Raw genomic sequence first — 17,589 nt, forward strand, 5'->3', positions numbered from 1 at the left:
TTTTTTTTTTTTTTTTCAATTTATATCCTGCCTTTTTCCTGCAAAGGGCTCAAGGCAGCTTACATCTCCTCCTCCCTCTTATCCCCACAACAACAAACCTGTGAGGTAGGTTGGGCTGAGAGTCTGTGACTGGCCCAAAGTCACCCAGTTGGCTTCATGGCTGAGCGGGGACTAGAACCCAGATCGTCTGAGTCCCAGTCCCACGCTCTTAACCACTACGCCACACTGGCTCTGGTGTTTGTGTTTAAAAGCATAAACTGCTTGGGGCCCAAAAACCTTGGTGGGAGGTTTTCATTTGTTTTGATGGACATGGGGAAGAGCAGAAGTGGTGTATCCCTTGACTGCATCCCTTCTGCTCTAAAATTGAACCCAAGCAGAGAAACAGAGAAACAGATCAAGTCAGAAGGGGCCTCCTGGGCCTACTAGTCTGACCACCGGCTCCTGCCAGCTCCACTCATGACAAGCCTACCATGTGTATGTCCAAATTATCATAGCCATCTGAAAATGCACTTGATGCAAATTGTAAAGACATGTATTAGACATGCATTAGCACAATGTGAAATCACACATAGAGACCTATAGCACGGACTGGCAAAATCCATAGATAACAATGCCACCTCCCTAGTAATGGAAGGCAGGAAGACTCCCTTGCTACTTTGCAAATGTAGGGATAGTTTCTTAGACACTTCTGAAAATACTGCCTTTGGCCTTCATTACAAAGTAGGGTACTGGCATCTAATTTAAGAGTACATCTTGTTTCGTAGTTTACCTCCTGTAATGATAGGCAACTGATAATATGACATTTATCTTTGGAGGCATGTGGAATGAGTAAAACAACATGTGATGTGGCAAATTCATATGCTCAAATGAGCATTTTAGTGTAGCCCATTAGAGGAACAACACAAAAGATATGAAGAGTGAATGACTGTTATTCCTTGGAAGACAAAGAGATTAGCAGTAGGAAAAAAGTAGCAGTTGCTTTTTTGTCAAATCTTTTAATGGTGGCAGAAAGAAAATGAAACCAAGGAGTGCTTTGTGACCAGTTGGGACACTTTTAAATGCTGCACGGCTAAAGGAGAATTGGCCATGGCAATTTGGCAACTCAGCTGTCATTTTACTCCCCTTGAAAACTTTCTAATGTATCCGTAATGACTATAATGACATAATGCATCATGCTAGCACATGATGTGGGCACCCCCTCCTATATTTCACTCACCAGGGAACACTGAACCAAGGAGCAAAAAAACCCCTTGTGCTTAAATGGTGACTTTTCCTAACCCAGCAAATAGTATTTCTCATTTGTCTTACTCAAAAGTTATTTCCATCTCCTTCACCTTACCTTTGCTTTTCCTTCTTCCTTAAGAGGAACTTGGGTAATACTTATCCAAATGCATCCACCAAGTCCGCAATTTCATTCAGGATTAAAATAACACTAGGATATTTATTACAAAGATGGATATGCATCCAGCTTAAGTTATTAAATGCATACTAATGCAAATGCATACTAATGTTTCATCCTTGTATAATATTGCCACACTTAAACTAGGGTTGCATTGAGTTTGTAAATTCTGCTGTAGGCTTCACCCAAGGAGTCCATTTGCAGTGGGTTAGTCTTATCATTTGGTACAGTGAATTCACAGCCTCAGGCAGCTGATTCCAGGGGTCATGAAAGGGTAGCTAGTTGCTAGTTAATTTATTACTGTGTTTCTACTGCCAGAGAGGAGAAGTTCCTTGGACAGTTTTTTCTTCAGCTGCCACAATAACTTGAGTGGCCTTGGCCACAATGCACCATGACCTGGGAAGGAGACCCCACTTGGCCACAGGCAACAAATTGCCTTGAGTCTGCCCTGCTTCTACAATACCTTGAAGCTCAGCTATCTAACACTTCCAATATAGAAAAGTGTCTTAAATCTTTTACAAAGGAAATGAACTCAGCTCAGATTTAGCAGCTTACATATTGCAAGAATGGTTACTGTGAGATACCTAGAAAATGAGCTTGCTAGAGCAGAACAAATCTTTTGCAGCATAGTTCTGTCACTCTGGAACCTAATTGTCCCATGAAAGAACTGAGTTTTGAAGAGTGCAGATTTAGCAAGGAGCTGAGTTTTGTTATGATATGCTTTGCTTTAACTAGTTTGGTTTACCTCCCATCTGATAGCCCCTTTTAGGGAACTGGTCAGGACAGTGCCAGGAGATCACAAATTTAATTCAGCTGTCTTAGCCGGCTTAAGTCAGTTTTACTTTTGAACCATTGTTGATATATGTGATTGTTTCAGTTTTCTGATGAAATAACCATTATGCCTTGAAGTTGAGCTGGTTTATAGGTTCCCAGAAGTGTGACCCAAGTGAAGGAATCTAAATACCTTGGAAACTTTGGCAGCAGTAAGTAGAATATGAAGGTCCACAGAACCTTCATAGAAACAGCAATGCATAGAGACCTACTGTGGTGTATGCTAAAGTTGAGGCAGGTGTTAAGATACCCACCAACCGGTTTTGTTGCTGCTTTTTGAAGCAACATTATTTTTTTTACCGTATGAAGTCTGTCAGCACTCCTCTTTTCTCCTAATACATTGTAAGTCAATTGACTTGAAGATGTCATGAATTCCTAAGTAGCTATGAAGCTCTTGCCGAAAGCCTATGGCTTATTATCAAAGCAAAGAGATATCCTACACCTAGTCGACTGCTTTCCTGATTTGAAAGTAAAATAAGCTAACCAGGATTCTAATACAGAAGGAAATCAATGAAACCCAGCATATATCATCCCTAAAAAGGGTAGCCTTCCATTTCTAGGTGGTGATGTTACACAAGCTGTAATTTTATCCGGGGTTTTGATCTACTTACAAGTTTAATCTAACCTCGGTGCACTTAAATGTTTCATTATCTCTTTGAAAATAATTAGGGCTGCATGCAGAAATTTGCATATGTAGAGTTCCTTGGGAGTCCCCAAACTCATTGAGATGAAGACAATTTGACTGATACTGGTCAGCCAACACTGGGCCAGCAGCTAATAATAGAAAGCACTCCTGCTTAGCTAGGTGAGAAAGTTAGCCTGGGAAAAATTAAACTGAAGGTTGGGGATTTATGATTTGAAATAAATTTCCCATTCTCATTTGTTTCCTGGTAAGAGAGCCTGCAAAGGGAGTTGGTCTCTTTTATGGTTTTATAATTAAGATCTAGGGGCTTCTTGACTTCCTGCAAATGTACTGTGCCTCTCCAATATCCCTAGAAGTAGCTTTTCATGACTGGGGAGAGTGTTTTGTTTGGTGATGCATGAAGAAGATAAAATAATACTGACCGGTGCTATAGCAGCTGCCACTCCTGCCAAGAAAAAAGCCAATGAATTAGTGTAGCTCAGAGGGCGCTTGATAGATAAAGTGATTGCAGAGGAAAAGAGAGGAAAAGTAAGGCTCACTTGGCTTGATAAATGCAGGCCTTGCAGCATAGTGAAAGAGAAGACAGGTTTTATTTTGGAGGACCATACAGAGCAATGGTGTCTGGAACTCTGTGGCCGATTAACAGAAGCTATAAAAAGGCAGCCTGCTGTACTGAGCAGCTCGGCCATCCGCACACCCAGCCGAACGTGTGTCTTCCAAGTGCACCAGGAGTGGAGGCAGATATTTCCATAGCAGTGTCTCCAGTGTGAAACTCTTTTCTGCAGAAAGCTTGTCATTCAGAGCAACAGCATTTTCAGGGAGTGCTGTAAAGAATCTGGGCTCCTGCACCTGCTTAGCATGATCTCAGGTCGCCAGACCTCTGTGCAAGCTTCTCCAGCAGGAATGGTCTCTGGCTGAAAAATGTATGAAAATGCAGCATAAGACTAGTCCCCCATGATGCCCATTCGGTTGCCCATTCCTTACCGGCCCTGGAGGCCACAGTGAGCACAGTGGCAATGCCCATTCCGTCCAAAGAGACCAGACTTGAAGATGCTCCTAAGAGTTAGAGGTGACATGTGCCACCTCTTGGTGCAATCAGCACCTGGAAACCAGAAATCTGATCCTAGTGAGAGTCATTTGCTTTTACCCACTTGGCAGAGAGCTATTTCAAGACCATGTTCTCTTCCATGGGTAGCTTAACTTATGATCTAATCTTTAAATATTTACCCTGCTAAATTTTTCCTCCCAACTTCTGTTTTTCTTTAAGTGCTGTATTGCAAGAGGACAGAAAGCTAGGCGTCTGGCAAGGAGCCATAAACTGGGGACAGCGGAAGGACTGACTCATTGATAACTCCCCATCATTCCAGACAAATATATGTGGATAACTGCTTCTAACTTAATGTGTCTGGTGTTCATTCCTCTGCCTGAGTCTGTCTATCAGTTAGTTTGTTCATCAAATACTCAAGCCTTGCAGATCAGTGTAAACATTCTTCCAAGGCAACTGCATTAATCTAATAGAAAATGTTATAAGTACAAATTATTTTTTTTAAAATACAAAAATAGCCAGTGAGTTTTCCTGAGCAGAGCATATCATAAACTGGGCACAGTAATCCAGGCTTCTCTTCAGTTGTCATCTACCACAACATAGATGGTGAAGAGGGCTTCCCAAAATCATCTGAGCATTTGGGAGACTCGCGCTGGATTAGATGAGGCTTCAGGTATCCAGGTTGCAGGCTGTATAGTGCTTTTAAGGTAAGACCAGGGTTTTCTCCAGACAAAATGACTGGCTATTGTTTCAGCACTGCTGAGATGTGTTCCCATTGTCCAGTCCAAGTTAGCAGATGGATGGCCACATTTTGAACTAACTGCAGAATCCCCTGATGCAAAATGCTACTTGGAACTTCGTCCTTAGTCGTAACTGAATTGCAACCACTGCTTCATGGAGACAATCAAAACTCAATTCTTATGAATCTGTGGATGGATATGTCTGTCTAGGAGAACACCAAAATCTCATTCAGAAAGCTAGTGCAAAAGCAGAAGTATGGGGACCTGTAGCTCATCCCCCCCAAAAGAGGTCCTGGGCTTTGTAGTTCCTTATCCAATGTGGACTCAGTACATACAATTCCTGCATATTTCCCCTGGTTTCCATGCAGAGCTATGGAATAGCACTGGGGCCTGTACCTGCAAGGATCTGATAGAACACCAGGGATGGCAGACTGTGGATTTCTCCTGAGTATCACAGACTCACAGTCATCTAGGCAACATGATCTCAACAGTTTTCAAGACCAGGCAAGAAACCAAGAAAGTGCAGCAAAGCAGTTTGTCCAGGGCAGAATTATTGTTGTTAAACTCAAATATTGCTGGCACATGGGAGGAGCAGGGGTCCTTACTCTGTGGGCAATAAAAGGTCCAAACGAAATATGAATCACACTTGCCACTTTTGTTCTTCATTGTCAAAACTTCAGGCTCCTAACTTTCTCTGAGAAACTACGGAGTGTACTGAAGCTAGAATCTTCCTCTCAGCCCCTATGGGCTCAGATCTTGTCCACTGCTTCAAAATTTGCCTAAGTATAAAGAAAAGGAAATATTTAAAATTAATAAATGAGAGGCATAATTACCAAACAATCCCTTTCCGATATAGTAAAGGGAGAAAAGAAGGAAAAAGCGAGAAACATGCAAGTACATCCAGCTTTAAAGGCTGAATTTGTTACCCAGAACTGAGCAATTAGTGCCAATGCCTTATAATAAGAAATTCAAGGTCTATATCAAAGAACTTCTTATTATTTAGGAATTTTCTCTGCATGCCTTCAGCTTGTATTAGCAATTCAGAGTAGGCATGTTGGTATTTCAGTTTCTAAATGGTAATGTATATGCCAGGTTGATGTTAGGCTGATAATAAATGGAGGTTTTATGGATGGATGTGTGAGTGTTAATAATACAAGGATTATTTTCTTCAGCATGTACATACATACCTTCCAAGCGTGTTGTATGGTTCAAGGTTAACAGTCAATCAGCACGTGTCTGATTGAAGCAGAACTGTCCAGATTTTAAAGTCAATCAAACAGAAGATAAATATAATTTGCTAGCCAAGCAATTTCTGAAAACTTTTTTTCTGAAAAAGGAACCACACATTAGTGATATGTTATTACTGCTAGGCTCCTCATGATAGCAGACTGAACACAAGAACATTATAATGTACCTCAGCTCGATGACTCAGAAATCAGCAGCAACATATAAAGAGTCCCTGAAAAAGAACAAGGTGCCATTAATCATTGGTGTTTCAATGCGCTAAGGAGCCAAGAATATAGAAAAATGGCACATTAGGTTAAGGACATCGAGCAGATTCTTGCTGTTGTGTATTGGAGTTGCAAGGTACACGCATGCTGTGGAAGGTCACAGGAGGCCTGATTTGTAGTGCCATATCATTGTGTAAGAGCTGCCTGAACTCAGAGCATCTGTCAGTTCTGTTCCCGAGATGGACACATCTGCAAACAGAATCTCCAGAGAAGCAGGATTCTGTCAGATTCTGCTTAGCTTACTAGCCTGCCATACTTGTAGGGTCTGAAGAATGCTAATAGATGGAAAGCATGTGGAGGACAAGACCTGCCCCCCCACCCCACCCCACCCACACACAGAGAACTGCATCTGAGCCATAACTACTCAGTTTTTTATGTATGCTTTTGGGATTTAAAAAAATCCCTCCCACTTTGGTTGTTGTTTATACACTCCTTGAAAAAATGTTCACTTAGGCTGAAGCCCTGTGCTTACATCTGGAAGAAACCCCACCGAACTGATTGGGACTTATTTCTGAGTAGGTATGCACATCATTGCATATCACAGAGGATGAGTGACTTGTGGCCTGCAAATGTTTTGGCATACAGATCTCATCAGGTGAGAGGTGCTGAGAGATACCACCAAAAGTCTCTCACTCCTGGTGTATCATTAAATTCCCTCACTGACACCAAGCATTCAAGTACATTATGATGTCATCCTATTTACTAGATGATCTCTGATTGGATAGAGTCATCCATGTGATTAATCCAAGAATTACGAGGGGTGAACGTCCACAAATCAGCACCATCCAGAGGCAAATAGCAGCACTGAACAAAGCCAGAGCAAATCAGCCAAGTAATCTGAGTTGTTTTCCAAACCCACTGCTTAGCCCTAAAGGAAGTGTGACAAATATTTGGTGCACAACTGTCTGAAACTTTTCCAGTTTAGTTCTGATCACTACAATTCAGCACAGAGTCGTTGACCATTCAACACTGCCACTCAATATTGTCTTGTGAAATGATCATAAGAAAAGAATGCTGGAGTTTCTGGAACATGTATTTGTGACCCAGTTTTCCTGAAGTGGCAGGAAAAGCACAAGTAACTTGAACTTCCTTTTTTACCGCTTCTGTCATCAAGTGTGATCTTGGACTTTTGGATCAAGCTTCTCCATGAGCTCATGATATCAAATGGACGTGCTGATTTCGTAAAGGATTGCCTTTATTTTCTGTGTAATATGCTGCTCCCTATGCTGCACATTAGATCAGCTGGTGGATGGTAGACTGGGAGGTCAGCCCTAGGAACAAAGGGAAGTTGTATGCTAGGCAGGCAGGCTGCATGGCAGAGATACCTGAAGAAACAAAGGCCAGTGTCCAGTCATGGCCTGAGGAAAGAGTGAGGACTGAAAGCACTTACAGCTGGACTCAGGTGTTGCCTAGAAGAGTCGGTACAATGCAGCAGTAGTAGTCCCGTGACCCTCCAGATGTTGTTGGACTGCATCCTGATGATCCTGACACGGCTCATTCCCCACCTGTAATAAATTTAGGAGCAATGCTATGCATGTGTAGACCCAAAAAAGTCCTACCACTTCGAGCAAACGCTTGGGAGCTGAAGAACTTTTTCTGCCTGCACCTGCATTGCACTGCATCCTTGCTGAGCCTTTGCTTTAAGTCCACAGTGCAATATTGCCTGAAGAATATGTGGTATTCTTATAAAATCACTGAAGCCCATTTGTTTATCATAGATCAAACCTTTCCTCCACACTTGTAATAAGCGTACACAAAAATGGATGGTTGCTTGTGCCAACCATTCTTTTTAATGTCTTAACTTTATTCAGAATAAAACAAATGGGTCCAACGTCATCACTTCAGCAGTAATTCTAAAGATGGAATAATAATATTAGTAAGCCTTCTATCTGAAGTTTTGCCTCTACAGTTAACTAAACTCATTGCTGCAGGACTTTTGCTTTAGATCAGAGTACTAGCTGTTAATTCGGTAGAGAAACCTTTACTATATCATGGGGAAAAATAACAGTTTGCACTATCTTCTTGTGGAAAATGTGTAAATTAGAGAGAGATGTAATACCAATCCGTTTGTGATAAGAGTGATATTAGCAGTCAATACCATTCTACCACTGGTTCACTAAATGGGTTGCAAAGCCAAGCCATGCAATGGGAAAAATATTGAGTGTTTGTCCTTGAAGGTAACAAACAACTGAGTTGCAGTTCCAAACACAAACTTTTTGCAAATGAGATCTCCTTTAAATCAGTACTAGCTAAGATAATAACCCCACATTTCCATATCGAGTGATTATAACAGAATGATATAGAAAAGTGCAGCTTGCAAAATGCCTGATGTGTTGATGTGTTTCATGGTCATGTTCCTCCCATCACGACCTTTACTTGCATTGAATATTGTGCATCTCCAAAGCCTAGGCCATTTGTTTGTTTGTTGAACGAAAGAAGGAACCAAAGTGCTCTGGTTAACAGTCTTCTTCCCATTCCTTCCAGTTAAGTAGGCCCGGATCCTATGGCATTGTGGTGAACCACCCAGAGGACTTTTCTGTTGGATGGTATAAATATGCCTTGTTCTGAAAACATCTGAGAAAGAGAAACATTATTGGAAAACTACTGCACACCCAACACACAAACACACACATAGTTTCCTAACCCAAAGATTCACAATCAAGGTGAAGCAAAGGAAAAAGAAAAAAGAAAAAGAAAAACAAAGAAATAAGAGGGAAGGTATATGTTATTTTCTCCCCAAAAATTTCACCCAGACATAAGTTTTTGTCTCAAAAGACCCTATCATCCCAGTTTTCTTCTGCCTAATTGAATACATCTCTCACTAAAAGGCTGAAGACTCACCCAGGTAAAGTCCTTTTGAGTCTCTTGCCACAGAAACATTGAGACTAATCTGGTGCGTGCTTACCTGGCATTAAGCCCCATTGAACATTATGGCATTTATTCCTCAGTAATGATACCGAGGACCGGCGCTAATAACTGCCCTAAAAACCCATCTAAAGCCCATCTCAGCCATTTTTTGCTGCCCTATTTTTAACTGAAAAGAATGTGGCACTTCACTCATGTTATTTATTTATTTATTTATTTATTAAAAATTATACTGTCATTCATTAAAAATCTCATGACAGTTTACACAAAAAAACCTAAAAACAATTTAAACAGCAATACAACAATTAAATAATTCCTTAGTGCCAGTACTTAATATAAAAGATTAAGAGACCAGTTAACAATTTAAAAACTGGGTAAATAAAAAGTTTTCGGCCTGGTGCCAGAACAAATAAAACATTGGCACCAGGCACACCTCTCTGGGGACCGAGTTCCATAATCAGGGCGCTATAGCAGGAAGACCCCCTCCTTGTAACAGTCCTCCTCCCCTCCTCCCAGAGGAGGGCCTCCGTGGATGGTCTCAGGGTCTGGGCACACTCACACGGAAGGGCAGGTTACTGCAGCAATCTTTAGAACAATTCCACCAGGTGGGTCATTTTCGAGAAGCACATGGAGGCACAAAGGGCATGGCATGCCTAGGGCCTCTGTTCATTTTTCTGAGACCAGAGGCAAGCTCCTCGTCTGCTCCTTTCCTCTGTACAGTAGCGAGAGGGTCTGTTCTTAACAACAAAAGGGGTATGTTTTAAATGCAGGTAGCTGAACCACCCCCACTTTCTCTCTTTTGCATCATCCCAGATATTTTTCTTGTCAGGTAAGTTTTATATTAGAAATGAGAAGGACAGTTTTACATGATTCACCCACTGTTCCTTCATGGACAGGGCAGATGTGAGAACAGCAAACCTGACTGCCCTCATCATTCTATTCTGGCCACTAACCATACCTATGAAACAAGCAAAATGACTGGTTCTGTCAAATTAACTTTGATCCTTAACTACAATGGATCAATGTGTTTACACATATATTGCATATTAGCACCACTTTATATTCCTCTCTGAAAGTTTTTTTTAGCCTGCATATGGCTCCATCAGCTACAACAGTTAGCCAGGTCTAGTGGGATGCATTCTGCAGGAGGGTTTTCAAAACTTAATATGCAAGCAAAATATGTTGAAGATACATCAATTTGTAATTGCTTCCTCCCAAAGGCAACTCAGACATGCACTGTAGACATGTTTCCTTGCTACAGCAATTACAGGTACCATAAAATTAATGAAAAAATGTGTGTCCGCTCTAATATCTTTCTCCTGTCACATAGCACACATCTGAGATTTTCCAAAGAATTCCCAGTTTGGTTCAGTATGCTTCTAAAGTACTTTAAAGTGTCTTTGTGGGTGTAATGTAGAAAACTACATGAGAGAAAGGAGGCATCACGTCCTTTTCTCAATCTCTCCCTCTCTCTCTTTCTGATGCAAGAACATTTTTGAAAGCCAGGGCACATTATGATTTTCAGTTTATCCAGCTGCCACAATTTATCCTGATCCAAGTTTGAAAGTCTCACAAACACATGGTTTCAGCCTCTGGGCATTTTGAGAAGTGAATATTATCTAAGAATTTTTAGCTAAAGGCAAGAGCTTAGTCTTTTTATTTGTTTCTGTTCCTCCTAAAAAGAAGTCAGAGAGTGCTGAACCCTATTCTACGTAATGTATGTAGCAGTTCTGTAGAAGTAGGAGAATTTAAGTTGTCAGGTCTCTTTCCATATCTTACTAGCATTATTAGCAAGATGCTAATATATTTGTCACTGCTTCCAATGGAGGTGGATTGTAACTGGGCCTTGCAGAAGTTCCTGTCCCTTCCAGGGGTAGGAGAATCAGGGATGCTTGAACTCTCTGAGAGGACTGGCTTTGTCCCCATATGTAAGCACCAGGGAATAAAGGAGGGCTCAGGGTAGTTGTTTCCACATAACCTTTGGCTGAAAGCAAAAGTGACAAGGTCAGGTGCTCATGAATAGAGAGCTGGGATTCCTGAAACAACATTTAGGAACTTAACAAAGGTGGGGGACAAGTTTAGGCCCCATCAGATTATCAGGGCTGTCACTGGGAATGCAAGAGGATTTCTAAATGTTGGAACTGGAGTTTGTTTTCTAACTGCTGTGTTTCGTTAGCTGAGCCCTAAATCAAGCAAAGGAAGCCTGCCCATCATGAGGTCATCTTAATTAAAGGTGCCCCTTTAATTAATAAAATGCTATACTATATTTATTATGGGGCACCTTTAATTAAGATGCATCTCAAAAACAAATAATTGAAAAAAGCTTCTGTATTAAAATTCTACTGCTTGTAAAAGTGACACCTGTAGAACTAAAAACTTGAAATTTGGCATTTAGAACTGCACAATCATGCAGCATTTTAAACTGATTGATACAAATTACCATGGATACATTATGTTTCTTTTTCATTTATTTTTATGAAAAAAAATAGCAATGACTGGTTCTTGTTTGGCTGCTGAAATATTGAAAGTACTGTTAAGTCATCAATCCATTGCATTATAGGGGAGCATTTACCTTTTCTGGTCTTCAAGCTATAAAAAGGACATGGAAAATCCATTTATTTTGACCAAGCATTGACTTCTAAGAAACAGGTAGATAATTTAAATGCACATATGCATCAGAACATATTTAAAAAAAAGAATTAGCAGTATTACATTTCCAGCAGTTGGTTGACTTAGAAACCCTCACTGTTGAGACATTCTGGTGTCTAATAAACATGAAGCACAAGTTTTTGTTGAATAAGAATTCCACGGAAACTTCAGATGTTGACTTCAACACAGCAATTCACTGCTTGGGCTTAATAGGATATTCAAAATTCTCTATTCCTTTTTTTCATTAGACTCAATGTTTCATAGTTATTCACCAATAATAGATATTTATAGACTTTGATTGTGGGTCAACATAATTGATCAGCCTCAATAAGTGTTTCCAGTCAGGTATACACAAAGGGATCCCATATAACATGTAAATAGCCCTGGTAGGATATTCATCTTCACTGTATTAATCTTCCTTCACAAACTTAACTGTAAAGATGCTCATCTGTCTGTGTCCTGTGATATGTCATTAATCACCTTACTCAGAGTTAGCTTAACCATGCTCTATATCTCCCTAGAAATGAGTATTCCCAAGTAAATTGGCACCATCAAAATTGCTAATACACTGTGAGAAGCAATAACTCCAATTGAGATCAATTTTGACTTTCACCAGTTAATAGAATAGCCAGTTTATCAAAGGTATTGATCAATTCTATCAAAGCAGGAATGAACAGCTGTAGAAGAAACAATAACAGGTCATTTGCATAATTGATTATTTTGAATTCTAAAGACTTATGAACAAAGCTGTGAATACTAACATTCCATCAAATAGCACTTGCTGGGGTTCCAAATTCAAGTCCAACATTAATGGAGAAAGTGGGCACCAATGTCTAGTTCTTCTCCTAAGAGGAAAAAAGTTGAGAACTCTCAAGCTCACAGTACTGAATGCAATGTCTGAATCCATTTCAAAAACGCAACAGGAAAATTTAACTTCACCAGTGTTGCAACAATGAATTTTGCCAAAGGCCTTTTCAGCATCCAAAGATATAGTGGCTGCCTGATCTGTTCTATTAGAATTTAATACAATCAAGTCAACAAGTAATCTGAAGTTACCAGCTCCCTGTCAGTTTTTAATGTATCCCACTTGACCTGCCAGAACCAATATTGTAGGAACATGCTGCAATCTATCAGTCAAAATTGCAGTCAATATTTTAATATGCACATAAATTAATCAGCATGGATTCCTTGCTGGGTTTGGGAATCAGTGTAATATAGATATTATTTAACAATGCAGGGAGTGAGCACAATTCAAAAATATAGGAATGCAAACCAAATAATTTTTGAACTAAGAAGCTAGAAAAGATTTTACACCACTCAGTTGGCAACCTGTCCATATAATGTGATTTCCCTGTACTCATATACATAATTGCCTTTGTAATTTCTTCAGCTCATAGAGAAGCTGGACAAAAGCCGCTTTGGTGAGGAAAGTATTAATCAGGGGTGGGGAGATGCATCCATAATATCCTGCTGTGATATTTTACTCCTTCCACTGTATAGTTCCCAATAAAGCCATAAAAATTTATTCTTCCGAAGAGACATGCATCTTATTGTTCTCAGCTTTGATCATGGCAATTACATTTCAGTAGTCCTGCAGTTTAAGATGATGTGCCAAAATTTTCATAGGATTGTTCTCCCAATAAGCTAGTCATAAATACATTAAGTGAGTTCCACCTGTTGTGAAAGAATATTATTCAATGTTTATTTAACATGTTTGTATTGATTAATAGAGCTGGGTGGATGGAGAAGCTCTAATCAGAGTTTCAGCTCCCCAATTATTGATATTTGTTTCAAATTTTAAATTTCTTCTTACATGAGGCATAAGAAGTGATCCACCCAAGATAAAAGTTTTGGTAGCCTCTCACCCAGTAGCACAAGAATTAATGCTACTCTCATTTACGAGTATTTCACATGTGAAGCTCAGCAATGATCTGATTTTCAAACTCCTTGTGCTTAAAAAATGAAACATTAATATGCCAAAGAACTGGACACTGAGGTAAATCTGAAAATTGCAACTCCAAGTACAGTGAGGCATGGTATGACATTACCAGCATTTTAATGTTACAAGCTTAATTTGACTTATCAATGATGTGGAGATCAGGAAATAATCTAATTGAAAGCAATGCAGATGGACTGGTATAATAAATGCATAATCATGCTCACCAGGGTGAAAAATTACCCAAGCGTCCAACAGACCAAATTCAGACATGGCATATAAGCCACACAACTATTTGGCACTTGGATGATACCTTCTGTTAAAAAGTGCTGAAATTTAACACATTGATACTTTTTACTCAAGGTGCAACACAACATATGTATCATATATTTCTTTCAAATTCTGGGGGAAACTGTTGATGTGCTTTCTTATTGAGGTGTTCCTTTCATTGATCTGAACATTTGCTGAACCACAGTGTGCATTATCCAGTTTTAATGCCTCCCAAAATCCTGTGGTAGCAACTACTGGCAAAGTTATCCCAAGCATGCTCAGTGTTGCTCTTAAGTTGGAAGGCTGCCAGTAACTCCAGAGTTCCCAGTTCCACTGTTCTGCCAATGTCCTGACAGCAGGGGGGGGGGGGTCTGCAGGGTACCTTCAGCTGAGAGGAGAGTGAGCTAATTTTGAAGACAGATAGATGCTCAATAATGCAGAGAGGGAGGGAAAAGGGCAGGGGAGAAAGGGGCAGGTTTATTCAGAGGTAAGCTATTCTGAACACATAGGGATATGACTATTTTGTATTCTGTTTATTAATGTTTGTGTGTTGGGGGCATTCCACAGAACCCCGCTTTAATAAATTATAATAAAGAAGGAAATTCAGTAACAATCCCTCTCTTTGCTGGTTTAAGTCCAGAGCTAAAGCTATCTTATGTTGGCTCAAGCTTCTCAGAGCCAGGAATTGTAAGCTTAGGCTGATGCCTTCACAGACATGCCCCATGATCAGGAATGATGATGCACAACATCACAAATTCTGCTTGTTTCGAGCAATGAACAGGTGTGGATCAACTAGCCTGAGTATCACTCTAGCAGTTCAGGAAGGTTCAGTTGTTTCTTAAAGCAATACAGGGCCAGGAAAATGTTGGCTATCCTGGGTGGTCCCAGGCATTCCATCCTCACTATTTTCATCTGATCCAGAAAGACCAAGGAAAAGCCTGGCTCTAGCCTCCACTGTAGCCTTAAACCAGCAGAGTTTTTTAAATTCTCTGCAATTTGTTTTGTTTTGTTTTATTATACCTCACCTGTTACATTATTTAGGGTACAGTGATGTGTAAAACTTTTAAAATAACTTTCCTGGTTAACATCCTTTAACTTTCAAGCAGCATAATAAATGGCAGAAGACTTACTATATCCATCAAAATAGTTCTATTTCTCCCACCTCTCCATACCTCCCTTTCTGTCCTTTTGGGCTGAACATTGAGCTCATCATCAAACTAGGCTACATAAAGGAAAAAATCGAGTTTAAAATCAAAATTTCTATATTACAGAAATGAGGGGTGGGGAAAGAACTTTACAAAAAAAAAAAAAAAGTAGGGAGAAGGAGGGGGCATAAAGCAGAGACTTATTTTGTTTCCAGAAAATGGACAGTACACCTATCAACATGTATTTATCCTGGTGGCCTTTGGTTCTGTTTTCTAGTGGCAGTCAAAAGGAGGCTGATGTTTCCCCTTGCAGACTCCGTGCGGGGGTGGCAACTGACTAGTGAATTGATTCTAGCATGGGACAAATGGTTTAGGTGGAATTGCTTCCTCCTTGTCCCTCCAGTCCCACTGCTGCCATTAGATAAGCAGGATCCTTATTTTGCCCCTACAAAGCTGTATGTCCTGACTAGCCCTTAAAAAATAGAAACCACATAATCTCAAAATGATAAAAAGTAAAGATTAAGTTAAACATCTGCTATAAGTTATTTTCATTACATCCCTCCCTATAATTAGTGTCTTGTTCATCTCCTCTCTCTCTCTCTCTCTCTCTCCCCCTCTCCCTCTCCCTCTTTTAAAGGAACTGTTAAGCAAATACTCTGCAATTTCATTTCAAATGCTCTTTGTGCTCTGATGAGCAATTTTCTTTAATGCAAATCCAGCCTCCACCCCACCCGATGTATAATTTTTCTCTTTCCCCTTCCATCCTCTAGTAGGTGGGGTTCATTCTTCCAGTGGCAAGATATTTTCATTTTTTGCCACCACTTGTGGTTGTATCACTGTGGTTGTTCTTCAGCTTGACTACAACTGTGTGCACTTGGTTTTTTGGGGTGGAGAGGGGGATACTGAAAAAACAGCTTTAAGCAGAAAAAAAGGATGTCTTTTTGCCTTCTTTCATTTCCCAGTTCCTTTTCTGTTGTTAAATGGTACTGACCAAAACAATGTACCTACTGAACCAGTGTACCAGTTCTCCACCCCCCTCCAAAAGTCTTGCTGCACCACTCAGACACCAGTTCCTGTCGTCATCTTTCTTCTGCCCATGATGATACATGGCAGGGGCAGCCCTGAAAACTTCAGTGGTCTGCCATACCCCATCCTCCTGATTAACAGCACAATCCTATAATGTTTCCTTGGTCTTACTGACTTCAATTGGCTTTACTCTCATGTAAGTTTCCATTACACTGGAGCCTCAGGTGACCAATTTGATCTTTTAAATTAGTTCACTCAACTGAGCATTCATTCTTCACTTATTAAAAGCAACAACTTCAAGAAGCAGAACCCAGAGTCACTATTCTAACATTGAAAGTAGCTCTAGAGAGGGTGGGAGAAGTGGATTCATGGGCCTGTCGATTAGTACTGTGCATGGCTCCTTCTTTTCCAACTAGGAAGCATGGGCTTTCATTGGTGGTTGTTTAAGAGAAAGTCAGATGTGTGGCCATGCTTCTACAGGGGATGCTCTGCTGAAGAGGCCCACTCAGAGTATCACATTTCCCCCTTTCTCACTTGGATGCTAGTGGTGGTGACACTATACCCATTTTTTTTTAAAAAACAAACCTACTAAGGGCACCACACAGTTCTTAACCTGGAGAAAGAGTGCCATGGCTATTTAACAGATTTTTATCTGCCTTTCAGCAGACATTTTCAAGGCAGTTAGCAAAAACAGTCATCATGAAACATTAACATTAAAAGAAGAAGAAATTAAAAAATCACACAACAAAAGCATTAGCAACAATTAGCAACACGAGCAACAACATAAACAGGAATAACAGTCAGGAGAAAAAGTGCCTAATTTGGATACCAGACCAATGATTCTGGAGAGAACATTCCACAATCCAGTCACCACCACCAAAAAGGCCCTGCCTTGAGTCATAATCTGCTTTACTGAAGGGGTGACTCAGAGCCAATGGGTACAATCATATGAGAGCAAGTGAGCTGTTCCAAATTTATTCAGCTTTAAATGCAGTGGATCTCACAAACTGGGTACCAGAGTGTGATTTAAAATTATTTTTAAAAAAGCATATGACTTCTTTAATTTCAGGAAGCTCTTATAATGGCAAGCATGGATCATCCCCACCTGGTGCGGCTACTAGGAGTCTGCTTAAGCCCAACCATCCAGCTTGTTACTCAGCTGATGCCCCATGGCTGCTTACTGGACTATGTTCATGAACATAAGGATAACATTGGCTCCCAACTCCTGCTTAATTGGTGTGTCCAGATAGCCAAGGTAAGATCTTACAAGTGCTATTTCTCATTGCGAGGTGACCAGACTCAGCCAGTGCTTTTTGCTAGAGATATCATACCATTTGAGAAATCCCACCCCCTAGACATCTTAATATATGGTCAGTATTTCTGAGCAAGAAGAATGTACCATTCTGTTCATGTGTGGATTATGTCACAATGCAGTACATTACTGTGAAAGGAATTATTTCATAAAATTTTAATTGATTAGTTTCCTCTGATTCAGGCATCATGTTGTGTGCAGTTTTCCATGTTGACAT

At 40.3% G+C, this 17,589-nt stretch overlaps 1 protein-coding gene across 8 annotated transcripts in view; it reads left to right on the forward strand.

Moving 5' to 3' along the window:
* Nucleotides 1–17,589, forward strand: part of ERBB4 (erb-b2 receptor tyrosine kinase 4) — a 935,345-nt gene that overhangs the window by 752,003 nt on the left and 165,753 nt on the right. For all 8 annotated transcript variants that reach the window (XM_044432044.1, XM_044432045.1, XM_044432049.1 and 5 more), the window contains one exon: nt 17,130–17,315. In XM_044432044.1, the coding sequence (XP_044287979.1) occupies nt 17,130–17,315 (186 nt within the window). The remainder of the gene's footprint in view (nt 1–17,129; nt 17,316–17,589) is intronic.

This window comes from Varanus komodoensis, unplaced genomic scaffold, assembly GCF_004798865.1.
Source record: "Varanus komodoensis strain SLA01 unplaced genomic scaffold, ASM479886v1 scaffold23, whole genome shotgun sequence".
NCBI lineage: Eukaryota > Metazoa > Chordata > Lepidosauria > Squamata > Varanidae > Varanus > Varanus komodoensis.